The following is a 13,833-nucleotide window of genomic DNA, read 5'->3' on the forward strand; positions in this document are numbered from 1 at the left end:
ATCGTGCAGGTTCAATACTGATTTACTTTTATTATACGGGTAGTTACGGATGCGGTGATACTATATATGTGGGGTTTGTGTTATTATTTAGACTTATTTTTGTGTTTTTTTCAGGCTCCTGTTTAAGGGGTAATTTTTTTCAAGACCAGCTTGCTTTTTCATCGCTAGCATTTTGGGGACTGTATGACCTTTTGATCACTCATTAGTACATATTTTATGTGTTACAAAATGACAAAAAAGTGGCATTTTGGACATTCAGAAAATATTCTCTGTTACAGATTTAATGGCCGGAATAGCCATTTTTACACTTTGATATTTCAGGACTTTTGGGACACGTCAATACCTAACATGTTTATTATTTTATTTGTTGATTTACTTCTTCATTAGTTCTAGGGAAAGGGATTTGATTTTTTGTTTAAAAGGAAACCTGAAAGGGACTTCATTTTCACTAAAGACAGGTTTCAAAAGCCCATCACACCTGCTTTCTCTAATCATTTGCATTACAACATAATTGTGTGTTACAAATTTACCTTGCACCCAGACAGAATTGTCTGTCTAGTCCCAGGTGTTGGCTTTGGTTTGGATTTCAAAAACCACTATGTGACTTGTCTGTGTTGCAGACTCTTCAGCTCTCAGCCCCCACATATCTGTTTCTTCACATGAATAGAGCTTACAGCCTGGTGAGCTGACATCAGTGGGGGAGGGAGGAGCACAAAGATGGGGACTGAGAGCTGAGGAGTCTGCAGCACAGGCAAGTCATGTGTTGTTTTCTGAAATGCATCCAAACCAAAGTCTGGGATTGCACAAAGGATTCTGTCTAGAAGCCACACATTGTAATATATCATATATGATGTATTATATTGTAATGCAAATGCTTAGAGAGAGCAGAAAGGCATCTTTGCAGCATATGTAATGGGCTTCTGCAACCTGTCTTGGGGGGGGGGGGGCAACTGTGCCTCTTTCAGTCTCCTCTTCTCCACACTCACCCATCTCCATTAAGATTTCTTTTAGCAGGGGGGAGGGGGTTGTGTAGAGTGGAGAGAATATGCATGAGGAGAAAAGGCATACAGACAGCTGCAGCTGCCATCCTCCTCCCAGGGCTCACTACACACCTTTGTCAGGGAGCCAGGTAGTATGAAATGAACTTTCATAAAGTAATGGAATGATTCAGAATGTGGATAAATACATTTTTAAAATCAGCATAGCATTGGCTATTAGAACCTGTCACCAGCTAAAATGACATTCCTGGTGACAGGTTCACTTTAAGACTAATTTACACTGTATATTCAACACATAATATGTCTCAATGTAGATAAACCCTAAACAATCAATAGTCCTGCTAAGTAGTTACTATAGCTGGTTGATGATGCCAAATAATCCTAGGCAAAGTCACCAGGCCAGGAGACCACAATAAATTTAAGTATGCTTATCAGTATGGGCCGTCATGATGAGACATAGACTTGCTATAAAGTAGACGGTGATGGCGCCATGTAAGTCCTGAGGACAGACATCCACTAGGAGACAGCTGCTACCAGTGACCCTCACCACAAATATATGGCGTCTTCACTGTCTACTTTATAGCAAGTCTATCTCTCGTCATGACGGCCCTTACTTAAAGTACACTTTAATTTATTGTGGTCTTCTGGCCTGGTGACTTCCCCTAGGATTATTTGGCATCATCAACTTTTTCCCAGATAGAAAGAGTATCTACACCAGCAATAAGTAACAACTTAGCAGGACATTTGAGTATTTGTCGTTTGCCGGGTTTGACTGGTTTCATGGACTTTTTAATACTAATTCTCAGTCTACTTTTATAATTAACATTACTGCTTCCACTTACTTTTAAAAGTTGATACCTCTTTAAAAGTATACCTGGCTCCCAGGCAGCAAAATGCTTCTGTATCTGGCAGCATCTGTTATAAGGCTGCAGTCACCGGGGAACATGTATCATTATTTCTGCTAGGCAAATTGTCTAATTTTTGTGACTTTTGTTGTTTTCGTGACTTTTTTGTGACTTTTTACTCTGCCGTTTTTCAAGTACACCTTGGCTGCAACTTGTGCTGTGGGCCTTATGTATCATTGTTTCCCAGATGTTCAGTGTGACTTTTCACTTATGTATCACTTTTTTGACTTATTTTTGTGACTTTTTAGGCACAAATCTGCACCTGGTCCAGGGTAGGTGCAAAGGAAGGATTTTTTTCATAGACCCTTTTTTAACATGTAAATTGGAATTATTTCACATACTTTAAATGTTTAAAATTTTGCACAGTTACCTGTGTTTTTTTAAATTCAGAATTTTTTGTATTTACATTTTTTTTTCATTTATGGGTTACTTCTAAGGGTGAGGTCACATGTAGCGTTTTAATTGCACTTTAATTGCATTTTGAAACCAATTACAACAGCTGAGATTTGCCTTATTACATTACTGTTAACATTTGTGTTGACAAAACGCAATATAAACGCAACTTTAACGTATTTGTTTACATTGTGCTTACTATGTATTTTGTAAATGGATAGGAAAAACTGAACATGTATCACAAGATAAAAGACAGGATCATACATAAGGCGCAAAAAGAGCAGCCAAATGTCTCACAAATTCACCACAGAGAGACAAAACTATGATACATGTCCCCCACTGTGTCATTATCATTATGTTCTCTCTGTTCTGCTAACGCTTCTTCTCTCCACCCTCCAATTACCCTACCCTGTGCTCCATTTAAATCTCTGTAAACTCACATCTTCATGAGGTGGGAGGGAGGAAGAGGCAGACAACAGGGCCCCTGAGACCTGATGCAGTTTGCAGTCATTTATATTTTATTATCAACACAAAGTGAATAGAAACATCAATATTAACTATAACAGCATATTGGGAATTAGTGTTAATTAATTATAATTCTAATTAGGAATATGATTTATATTAAGGTTCACTACTTGGTTATACCATTAATATTAAAGTCATTTATGTGTGTGTGTAGTATACAGCCAGCCCTCTGTAGTATACAGCCAGCCCAGCCAGCCCCCTGTATTATACAGCCAGCCCAGGCAGCCCCTTGTAGTATACAGCCAGCCCCCTGTAGTATACAGCCAGCCCACCCAGCCCCCTGTAGTATACAGCCAGTTAGCGATTAAAAAAAAAAAGACTTATATACTCACCATCCGGCGGCTCCCCGATGTCGGCGCGGCTCCTCTTCGGTCTTCCCCACAGCTCCTCTTCGGTCTTATGTAACAGCCGGCAGAGATGCGGACACACCGGCCGGCAGATAACATGGCCACGGCTCTGCAGACTGTTACAGAAAACCGAAGACAGAAGAGAAGCCACTGGCTCCGAGCGGATAATCGGGACTGCTGGAGGGTGAGTATATACGTTTATTTTTTTATTGACTATAAGATTTTTGAGCAAATTTTTTTGCTGCTAAAAAACTCGGCTTATACACGAGTATATACGGTAGGTAGCATTGTCACATGCAGTTCTTTATGACAAGGTAATTTTGGGTGGGACTGGGTATAGTAGGCCACCTTTATTTAAGCTGAGTCAGTCCCATTATTTTTTTGCCCCCAACCTCCAGTTACAGCATGTGGTTGATGAACCTACATACCTACATACAGTCCCTATGACAAAGACTTTTGCAAGATTGGCCACCATTTCACATAATAAACACCCTATGTACTTAACTACAATAGTTGCAGCCTTGGCGGTGTCAGGGGGGTTTGGAAACCTTGACTACTTGGCACACAATAGTGGCCATAGTTTTACTGTATGCAGCTCTTCCTCCAACATTATCTTCCTGTTACATACTATCGTAGGTTCCCTATAACACTTATAGTGCTCATACATGATATGTCCATATGGAAGTATATAAATAATCCCTTTTTCCGGAATGTACCTATACTGGCTGACAATTCTTATGAACCTATCACCACAATAATGTGCATTTCAGTCTGTGATGTTCAAAAACATGTGGGTGGGGGACTAACAAATGAGGCCCATCCTTGCCTAGTTATGCCTCTAAAAGGCCAACATTCCCCATTGCCTAGGTCCTGGACAGGGCCGAGCATACCCGGGCAAGAGCCAAGGCCCAAAGGTGTAAGAGGGGTCCACTCTGCCGCCGAATCAATTGTACCTGTGTTGCTTTAAGACACTGGTAAAAATGATCACCAACCAGTTACTCTTGTTACCCTGCCCCTATGCTGCGCTCATCAGGTAGCGCACAATCCAAAACTCACCTTTCTCACTCCCCCAAAGCAGCGCTCCTCGCTGTACGAAATGTCTCTGAAGCCCGCACACATGATGATGTCATCACATCACGTGTACCGGCTTCAGAGCCGGCAAGTACAGCAGTCGCATGTTGAAGAAAGAAGGCGGCTGCTGACGTTGCCTTGGGGCAGCGAGGAAATGTAAAGAAATGTTTTTTTCTCAGAGTGGGGCAGATGAGTGGCAAAGGCTACTTGGGGGCATTGTGGCTACTGGGTGGGGGCAGTGTGGCTACTAGTGGGGGGCATTGTGGCTACTGTTGTGGGGGCACTTTGAGTTATGGAGGCACTGTGAATACAAGGGGCACTGTGGCTGCTGGAGGGGTATTATGGCTACTGGATGGGCACTTTAGCTACAGAATGGGCACTGTGGCTACTGGAGGGCAGTGTGCGGGTACTGTGGCTGCTTGATGAATACTGTAGCTGCTGGGTGGGCACTGTGGCTACTGGGGGCAATGTGGGGGCACTGTGGCTGCTGGATGGGCACTTTGGCTACTGAATAGGCACTGTGACTACTGGGGGACAGTGTGGGGACACTGGGGCTGTTGGGTGAGCACTCTAGTTACTGGATGGATGCTGTGCCTGCTGGGGGGTAGTGTGGGGAATCTGTGATTGCTTGGTGGGCCATGTGGCTGCTGGACGGGCACTGTGGCTATTTTGAGGGGGCACTGTGACTATTTGCTACAGTAGGAGCACTGAAAATTGACTACTCTGGGGCACTGTGACTATATTAGCTACAGTGGTTCAGGTCCTCTATGTAGTAAGCTTGGTTTCTTTGCTGTTTATATGTAGTAGGCTTGGTTCTGTTCTTGGTTCTGATCTTTTGCCGCTCAGCTACATTTACAAAACAAAATTGAGGTTCTAAGTTACATTTTTATCAAATTGCATAAGCCCACTAACCACTTCATGGTGACCTCATTGAAGTGGGTCCCTACGCTATTGTGTATGGCATCATATGGCATCCACCGCCACTGCAACAAAGCACCAGCTACAGGCACCAGAGACCCAGTTGGCCCCCAGCACCCATACTGGCAAGCATAGCCCCCATAGCTCTGGGCCCAGGTCCCCACCGGCAACGCACCACAGAAGCAGCATATGCCATGCAATGCCGCAACATGTGAACAGGACTTAAATGCTCACCATGTGTGAACAGGTCTTGAATACTCAGTGTTCCATGTGGCCACTATATGCATTTTTTTTCTTTCCTCACAATTTTTTCTCTCCCCATGTTGGTTTATATCGATGTTGTAAGGTTCTAACCCTGTATCTATATAGTAAGCTTTAATCTGGTCCTGTTTATATAGTAATCTTGTTTCTCGTAATGTATCTACATAGTAATCTTTGTTCCGGTAATCTATGCAGTAATCTTGGTAGTGTTAATTTCCCCATGTAATATGTTTAGTTATGGTATAGCTCATATGTAGCAAGTATTGTTACTCTACTGTTTTTATGCACTAAGCATCAGATTATTTGAATATATTAGATTGGTGTGAGAGGGCACAAGATTTCCTAGTCTTCCCCACGTGGGAAGGGGGACTGCTGTCCTTGTGTATCACTGCACTTCATGCCAGGACATGAGTCCACTAAAAAGGGGCCCACTAAGGCTCTGTCACCCAGGGGCATTCTTAAACCTGGAGCCGGCCCTGGTCCTGGAGGTGTCATGTGTCACAACAATCTTCCTTCACATACTATTACATTAGATTCTCCTGCAATCCAACAAACTTCACATTGTTTATAAATTAGCAATAGATAATTACCATCTCTATGAACTGCCAAGTAGCAGCTCGAACAAGATTTTCTATGACAACACGGACATAACATTTTTTTGGAGGAAAATCATTTTACCTCACAAGATTTGTACAGGGTCCCGGCCATCTACAACTCTGGTAAACTCTCTGAACCACGGTCTCAGATCCATTTTGTACTTGACAAGTAACTGTTTTTGTCACCGTGAACTGACACCAATTCCTGCAAAAGAAAAGAGAGTTGCAATTATTCTTTTTATGAACTTAAATCAAATATCTTGACCGCAAATAATTTTAGCATGACTCAAAAAGATGCGTATCCTGACAATGATAAATTATTTCTATTATTGTGGGGCACAACAATTTTCCTGTTTTCATCCATCCTTCTTCAGAATCCCAAACAGTATACACAAGGTATTCTAAATCCATCTTCTATAAATAAATTTACACATTAAACCAGCACTTATAAGGTTTCCAGACATAACTTGCATGTTTCCCAGAGATCTGCCAATTCGGATGAAAGCAAATTTGCTTACTGTTGTACCATGGACCATACCTTTATAAACGTTTTTTTTTCTACATCCTGTTTTCTAAATCCTTGTGTTAGGTGCAAAGCTTGGAGGAACATAAAGAAGAAAATGGGGTATATTTATCATAGCCCAGTACAATAATTCCCTTGGAAATAAATTAAGATCTTATATTAAAAGGGCCTGAATAGCCGATTTACACCTAGCGTGCCTCCTGACCCCTTGTAGCAACATAATATCACAACACAACTCATATACACATAAATAAAGGAAATCTATTTGATTTTATGCATTGTGAAACAAAGATACCTTGAGAATGCTGAAGTGACACTGATATAGAAACATATCTTGTTTAATCCCTGAACTGAGTTGTTTTGCTCAAAAAACAATTATAAAATCCAGGACCTTGGGTAACCTGGGTGTGTACTGGCTGCCGTGTTTCATGAAGCTTCCTGAACTGTCCAGACAGGACTAATCAACCTGAGCTGGATGACTCATACACAGCAGCTGGGGGATGGTGCAGCAATTGATTACCTCTGCCTGTCAGGGACAACACAGTGATGATGTATTCTCGGCTTATGCTGGGCAGGACAAGGCTGGAGCATAGCGTTATTAGAGTAAGAGGAGAGCACCAGGGAAACCACAGGGGTGACAGAGCCTCATTATCATAATTTTATAATTGTTTCTTTCAGCTAAATCACTCGGTTCGGGGATTAAACAAGATATGTTTCTGCATCAGTGTCGCTACAGCATACTCAAGGTATGTTTGGTTCATAATCCATAAAAGCAAATGGTAGGTTTCTTTTAAGAATTATGTTGGGTTAGCAATCAAGAAATAAAAACATTAAATTTAATGTGAATTCCATCACGCTTATTGATTTGAAAATTATTATTATTTGAAAGCAGAAATCTATTAATTCTGAACACATGTTGATACTTGAACCATTGACCCAGAAATCCACCCATATACAATATTTCCGCTCCGCCTCATATTGGGGTAATAAGAAACATAGAAGTACCTAATCACAGTCAGGGGACAGATCTCAATCAAGTGTACATTGGCATTTCTAAGTTTATATACCTGCAACAGATACAATTTGGAAAAGACATTAAAAGCTATATTAAAAAAAAACCATTTCAGTAAAGGTTTAATGTGTGTTGCTACATATAATATAACCATTTCTGATTTTATATCAGTCATGGTTACAAATGCTGTAAATGCATAAATTTGATGTACGTAGTTTTTATGTTTTAAATTATTTTTATGTTCACCTTTCCACAGCTCTGCAGAGTATTACCATTACAAGAGCTCTTTGTTAGATACATATTGATATAATTTGCATACTTATACTAGTCTTAAACCTGAATTTATTGTGACCCTTTACTTCCTGAACATCTGCAACAAGTACAAGACCTCAGATCCTGCGAATATTTCTTATAAGATCTTGATCTCCTTATCCTCTCTTACTTGCACCAGTACATGAGTCATATACCAGAGGCATCATTGAGAAGATCAGTTATCAAAATGAGAAGACTAGCGCTGTCCATCAAATCTGCAGGATCAATCTAATCTCCCAAAAATGTATTCTTATGGTCACCAGTTCCAATAAAAGCTTGAAATTCATTATTGGATGACATCATGGTATGAAAAAGAATCGCTGATAGCGGTTACATAGTTGTGATGTGACTGTATGTCTGTGATAAGACTATAAAGTGGCTTTGCCATAGGGCTTATTCACACGGCCAGGTGCTCACCCGCACTGGATCCCAGGCGAACACAGGGCCAGGAGGAAGGTGGGAGGGGTGAGTGCAAATCTGCCAAAGACAAGTCCTATACTTTGTGACAAGGCCGCCTGACTCCATGTGCTGACCACGCCATGAATGGGAGTCATCAGGGTCTATGGGGGCCATAATCTGTGTGAATGTACCCTTAGAGTGAAAGGGGTAGGTAATAGAACTTTCCAAAAAATCTACCTTACTGTGTTGTGAAAGTCCTTTTACTCCAAAACAGCAATATCGACCACCCAGTTTTTAACTATCACATACAATTTGATCACTGGATCCGCTCATCACTATATACAAGCAGGGCCGGATCATAGGCGGGGCTCCCGGGGCGCGAGCCCCGGGGCCCCCACCACTTAGCCCTTTAAAGGGGCCCCCGCCAAATGTAGGCGATTCGGGCGGTCGTGTGACAGTGTAGTTGGCTTAGGGCTCCCCTGATTCGCTCCCCCGATTCGCGCAATGTTCCTCACTTTCGTCTATGGCAGAGCGAAGGAACAATAAGTTCCCTGCTGTGCCATAGATGATCGCATATAAACAAAGATGGCGGCCCCCTGCCGCTAGCGGCGCAGTGCGTGACGTCTCAGCCTGTGACACCGAGAAGGAAGATGATGACGGCTCGCATGGGGGGAACGCTGGAAGGTGAGAACAATTTTAGTTTATCTGTGACTGTATATAGTTAATTATAGGGGGATTGTCTGTATATATTTATTATGTGGGGAGGGTGTTGTATATAGTTGTTATGGGGGATTGTATGCAGTTAGTTATTATAGGGGGTCTGTATTTAGTTATAGGGGTTGTATATAGTTTAAGGGGGTATATAGTTATTATAGGGGGTGTATAGTTATTATAGGAGGACTGTATACAGTTATAGGGGTGTATAGTTATTATAGGGAGACTGTATATTGTTATAGGGGGACAGTATATAGTTATTATAGGGGGTGTATATAGTTATAGGGGGACAGTATATAGTTATAGGGGTATATAGTTACTATAGGGGCTGTATATAGTTATAGGAGTCTATAGTTATTATAGGGGACTGTATATAGTTATAGGGGGACAGTATATAGTTATTATAGGGGTGTATAGTTATTTTAGGGGGACTGTATATAGTTATTATAGGGGGACAGTATATAGGGGGAGCTGTATATAGCAGTTGCTTGGGGAGCTGTGTACAGTGATTGCTGGGGGAGCTGTATACAGCGGTTGCTGGGGGAGCTGGATACAGCGGTTGCTGGGGGAGCTGGATACAACGGTTGCTGGGGAGTGGTATGTAGCAATTGCTGTTCCTTGTCTGGACTACATTCGATGGGGGCCCCCACCATATTTTGCGCTCAGGGGCCCCCACCAACCTTGATCCGGCCCTGTATACAAGTCACAGTTAATTTCCCCACATGTGTTTCTACACACACTAGAAAATTCACCTACTGAAATCAGGTGACCATGAAAAGGTTAGTGGACTTATTCAATTTAATCAAAATGTAACTGATATTGATAGCGTTGTGGCAATAGATTATTGTATAATCTGAGCGGTCCAGTTTTAGAACCTGTTTTGTAAGTGTTTGTTCTCGTTTTACAAAAAAAAAAAGGATCTGCAGTGACATTTGCCCATTGTACATCATATGTGCCATCTTTTTTTTTTCTCTGTTAAAAAACTATGGGGTACATTTACCTAGGACCGCATTTCCGTTGGGTTTCCCGTCTATTTCCGATTTGCGCTGCATTTAACAGGGTATTATGGCGCCCGCTATGGAATTTTGTCGCAATCGCGCTGGCTTTCATGCAACACAAATCGGGGGGCGTGGCTGTCAGACAACCCGACTGATTCGGACTAAGCGCAGGATTTAAAATTCAAATTGTGTCGCAAGACATGCACTCACATACACCGGGAAGAAGAAGGTGAACTCCAGCGGACCTCAGTGGGGAAGCAACACATGCAGGATCTCGGGCGCTCAATCTTGGTGAATCACGCCGGACTTCATACTCGACGGACAGTCCGGATCGGGGATCGCGACAAGACCGGGTAAGTAAATGTGCGCCAAAATGTCATAGCCACACAATACTTGCACCCCCATGCTGGGGACACCCAAGTCCTTTCCTTTTGTTTTATTAAGCTATTAATTTCATGATAAGACAATCTAAGTAAAGCTATTTTAGTTGGGCCCCATCTAGACAAATATACATACAGACAAAGCACACAGTACGTATAGCAGCAAGGTGCCTGGACACGTATGTAATTACACTGGTCACATCCTTCTAGTCCTCTTGTGCACAGCTGCACTAGGTTTACTCATGTACCTGCTTTATTCAAGACTTATGGGAAGAACTGAGACTGAAAATGATGGCTTATTTACCTTCAGTGCGGTCACATACCTCACAGCCACATTGTTATACACTATTATTTCACAAGGAACATAAGTCCCTTGCTGTTTATATATACACTGGAGATCAAAATTGGAGATCAATATATAATCACTTGATTTTTTCAGAAATCATGTAATCTCCATTGATCAACATTTGAAGGACTTATTGTAGGGGGTACACCATGCCGCTAGAACAGTGTTTTACAAAATTACCAAAGAATCTCCACATAAAATCTGTATTTTGCAAAAAATGTAATGATCATAATTGGAGAACAGCAATCTCTGTGGCACAGAGAGAAATTATAATTACATTTTCTGAAAGTCACCAATCAGTAGGAAGTGCACAGGCCTTTATATATAATTAACCCCTTAACGCTCTGCGCCGTAGCTCTACGGCGCAGAGGTATAAGGAGTGTGTGAGGAGGGCTCATGGGCTGAGTCCTCTTCATACAAAGGTGGGGGTTTTTGCATTTTGCAGAAAACCCCCACCGCTAATAACCGCGGTCGGTGCTTGCATTGGGGGGGGGGGGGCGGCGATTGGTTGCCATGGTAGCCTCGGGTCTTCTTTTGACACGTGGCTACATGGCTTCTGGAGATTCGTTACAATGAACCTCATTGTAATGAATGACCTGCAAAAATGTTATATATTGCAATACAGAAGTATTGCAGTATATGGTAGGAGCGATCTGACCATCTAGGGTTAATGTACCCTAGATGGTCTTAGAAATAGTGGAAAAAAAGAAAATAAAAAGTTTAAAAAATAAAAAAAATAATAAAATATTAAAAATTCAAATCACCCCCCTTTCCCTAGAACTGATATAAAACATAATAAACAGTAAAAATCACAAATATATTAGGTATCGCCGCGTCCCAAAATGCCCGATCTATCAAAATATAAAAACGGTTACGGCCGGCGGTGCCTCCGAGGCAAGAAATGGCGCCCAAATGTCCGAAATGCGACTTTTACACCTTTTTGCATCACATAAAAAATTAAATAAAAAATGATCAAAATGTCGCACAGACCTCAAAATGGTAGCAATGAAAACGTCGCCTCATTTCGCAAAAAATGACACCTCACACATCTCCGTGCACCAAAGTATGAAAAAGTTATTAGCATCAGAAGATGGCAAAAAATTTTTTTTCTTTTTTGTACACATTCGTTTAATTTTTGAAAATGTATTAAAACACAATAAAACCTATATAAATTTGGTATCACCGCGATCGCACCGAACCAAAGAATAAAGCTGAGGTGTTATTTTGAGTGGACAGTCAAAGTCGAACATTTTTCCACATTTGGAATTTTTTTTCAGCTTCGCAGTACATGGCATGTTAAAATAAATAACATTACGGGTAAGTAAAATTTGTTATGCACAAAATAAGCCCTCACACAGGTCTGTACACGTAAAAATGAAAAAGTTATGGATTTTTGAAGTTGGAGAGCGAGAAATGAGCGGAAAAACCCTGCGTCCTTAAGGGGTTAATATATATATAGCACCATCAAATTCCATAGTGCTTTACAGATTCTGGGGAAACATTCTTCCAGTCTCTTCCACATTTCTGTGACTCTTGTGTGCTTCTTGGCCAGAACTTTGTCACCAAGGAGGTTTCTATTGGGTTTAGCTGAGTACCCTTGGCTGGTCATTTCATTGTTTAAATGTTTTATGTTTCAATGAACTGCTTTACCCCTTTTTATGTGTGACAGTGGGCTGATTGAATGAAGAAGGCAAGGAAGGACCTACATGTTGTTGAAGAATGTTCTGATACAAACGTACATTCACTCTTCCATGTAGCTTTATCAGAGGTCCAACTCCTGCTGCTGAAAACATTCACCATACCATGACACTTCCTACACCACCTTTCACTGACTTCTTTGCATACTTTGGGTTCAGTCTTTCTCCAGATTATCATCGAACATAATGTTTCCCATCAGATCCCTCCATTTCATCACTAAACTGAACCGTGAACCACTTCACCTTTGTCCACACAACATGCTCCTCAGCAGAGGTGAATGTAGCCTTTTGATTCTTTCTCCTATTGTAAAGTTTGGTACCTGAAGAGTGGGCTTTTAAACCAAATGCTCTTAAAACTTGTGATACTGTATGATGAGACAGATCCGTACTCCTTTTCAGTACTGATTGACAAGCAATTCCAGTTGAAGAGTTGAAATGATGGAGATTCTCAGAATTATCTTGTTCTCTCTTTAATTTATCTTTCAAGTGCCACCAGCCTTCTTGGGGGACATGAATGAGTTTAATGTTGTAATTAATCAGTACATTCAATGAATTTTTCAAGAATGTCTTAAACTCTGACACTAACAACTATTTTTCATCCTGTTTCCAGTCTCATTTTTGTGGGATGATGCTTTCATTGATGCCGTCAAAAGTAACCGCTTGATCACTCTTTATTTCAATGTTATCACTTGCAAAATGGCGCAAAAGTGGCGCTTTGCACAATTGGACTTTTAGGTTTTTTCCCATTTTTGATCTTTCTAATTTTTAGACTCCAAAGGGTACTTTAACCCTTGGGGGTCTGATTGCTACTACTATATACTGCAATACTGCAGGGGTCCTGGGAAGCTTTTCTCAGACCTCCATGTGTAAAGTTGGTTTAGTCTGGTTGCTACTTGACACAGATGTCGAACTTCCCACAGATGTGAGCCTGCAACACACCTATTGCAAAATACTGTGCACACATGAAAGTACATTCCCTCCAACACAGTGTAGTTTATACAATTCGAGTCCAACCCCTTGTCAGAAAGGTTTATAATCTGGACTGCTCAACTTAAACTCAAAGCAACTGCTCAATAGTAACTTTAAGAAAGAATGTTGAATCTCCAAACTGAACTGAATCTCTATTCTGCATTCAGTTGTTATTTTGGGGGTATAATTTTCTAATGTAGCTTTTTCCCACAAATTTGGTAACACAACTAGTCGTGGTTAAATAGGCTTCATGGTTGGCTTTAGGATGACTCTCTGATGACTCTAGTTCTGGCCTGCCCAATCCACATTTCAAGCCAATCCAGCAATGGCTCTCAGTCTCTAACCAACACATTATCTCCTTGGGGCACATTTACTAAGGGTTGTGCGCCAGTTTTCTGTCGGATTCTGCACATTCTTTTTAGTGCAAACTGCTTGCACAAGTCAGGACAACTACTTGTGTTGCATGTGG

General features: G+C 41.3%; 1 protein-coding gene across 1 annotated transcript in view; it reads right to left on the reverse strand.

Annotated features, from left to right (window-relative positions):
* COL26A1 (collagen type XXVI alpha 1 chain) overlaps window positions 1–13,833 on the reverse strand; it is a 276,058-nt gene that overhangs the window by 215,071 nt on the left and 47,154 nt on the right. The window contains exon 2 of the mRNA XM_072138171.1: window positions 6,097–6,219. Coding sequence (XP_071994272.1) covers window positions 6,097–6,219 — 123 coding nt within the window. The remainder of the gene's footprint in view (window positions 1–6,096; window positions 6,220–13,833) is intronic.

The sequence above is a fragment of the Engystomops pustulosus genome, chromosome 2 (assembly GCF_040894005.1).
Source record: "Engystomops pustulosus chromosome 2, aEngPut4.maternal, whole genome shotgun sequence".
In the NCBI taxonomy this organism is placed as follows: Eukaryota; Metazoa; Chordata; class Amphibia; order Anura; family Leptodactylidae; genus Engystomops; species Engystomops pustulosus.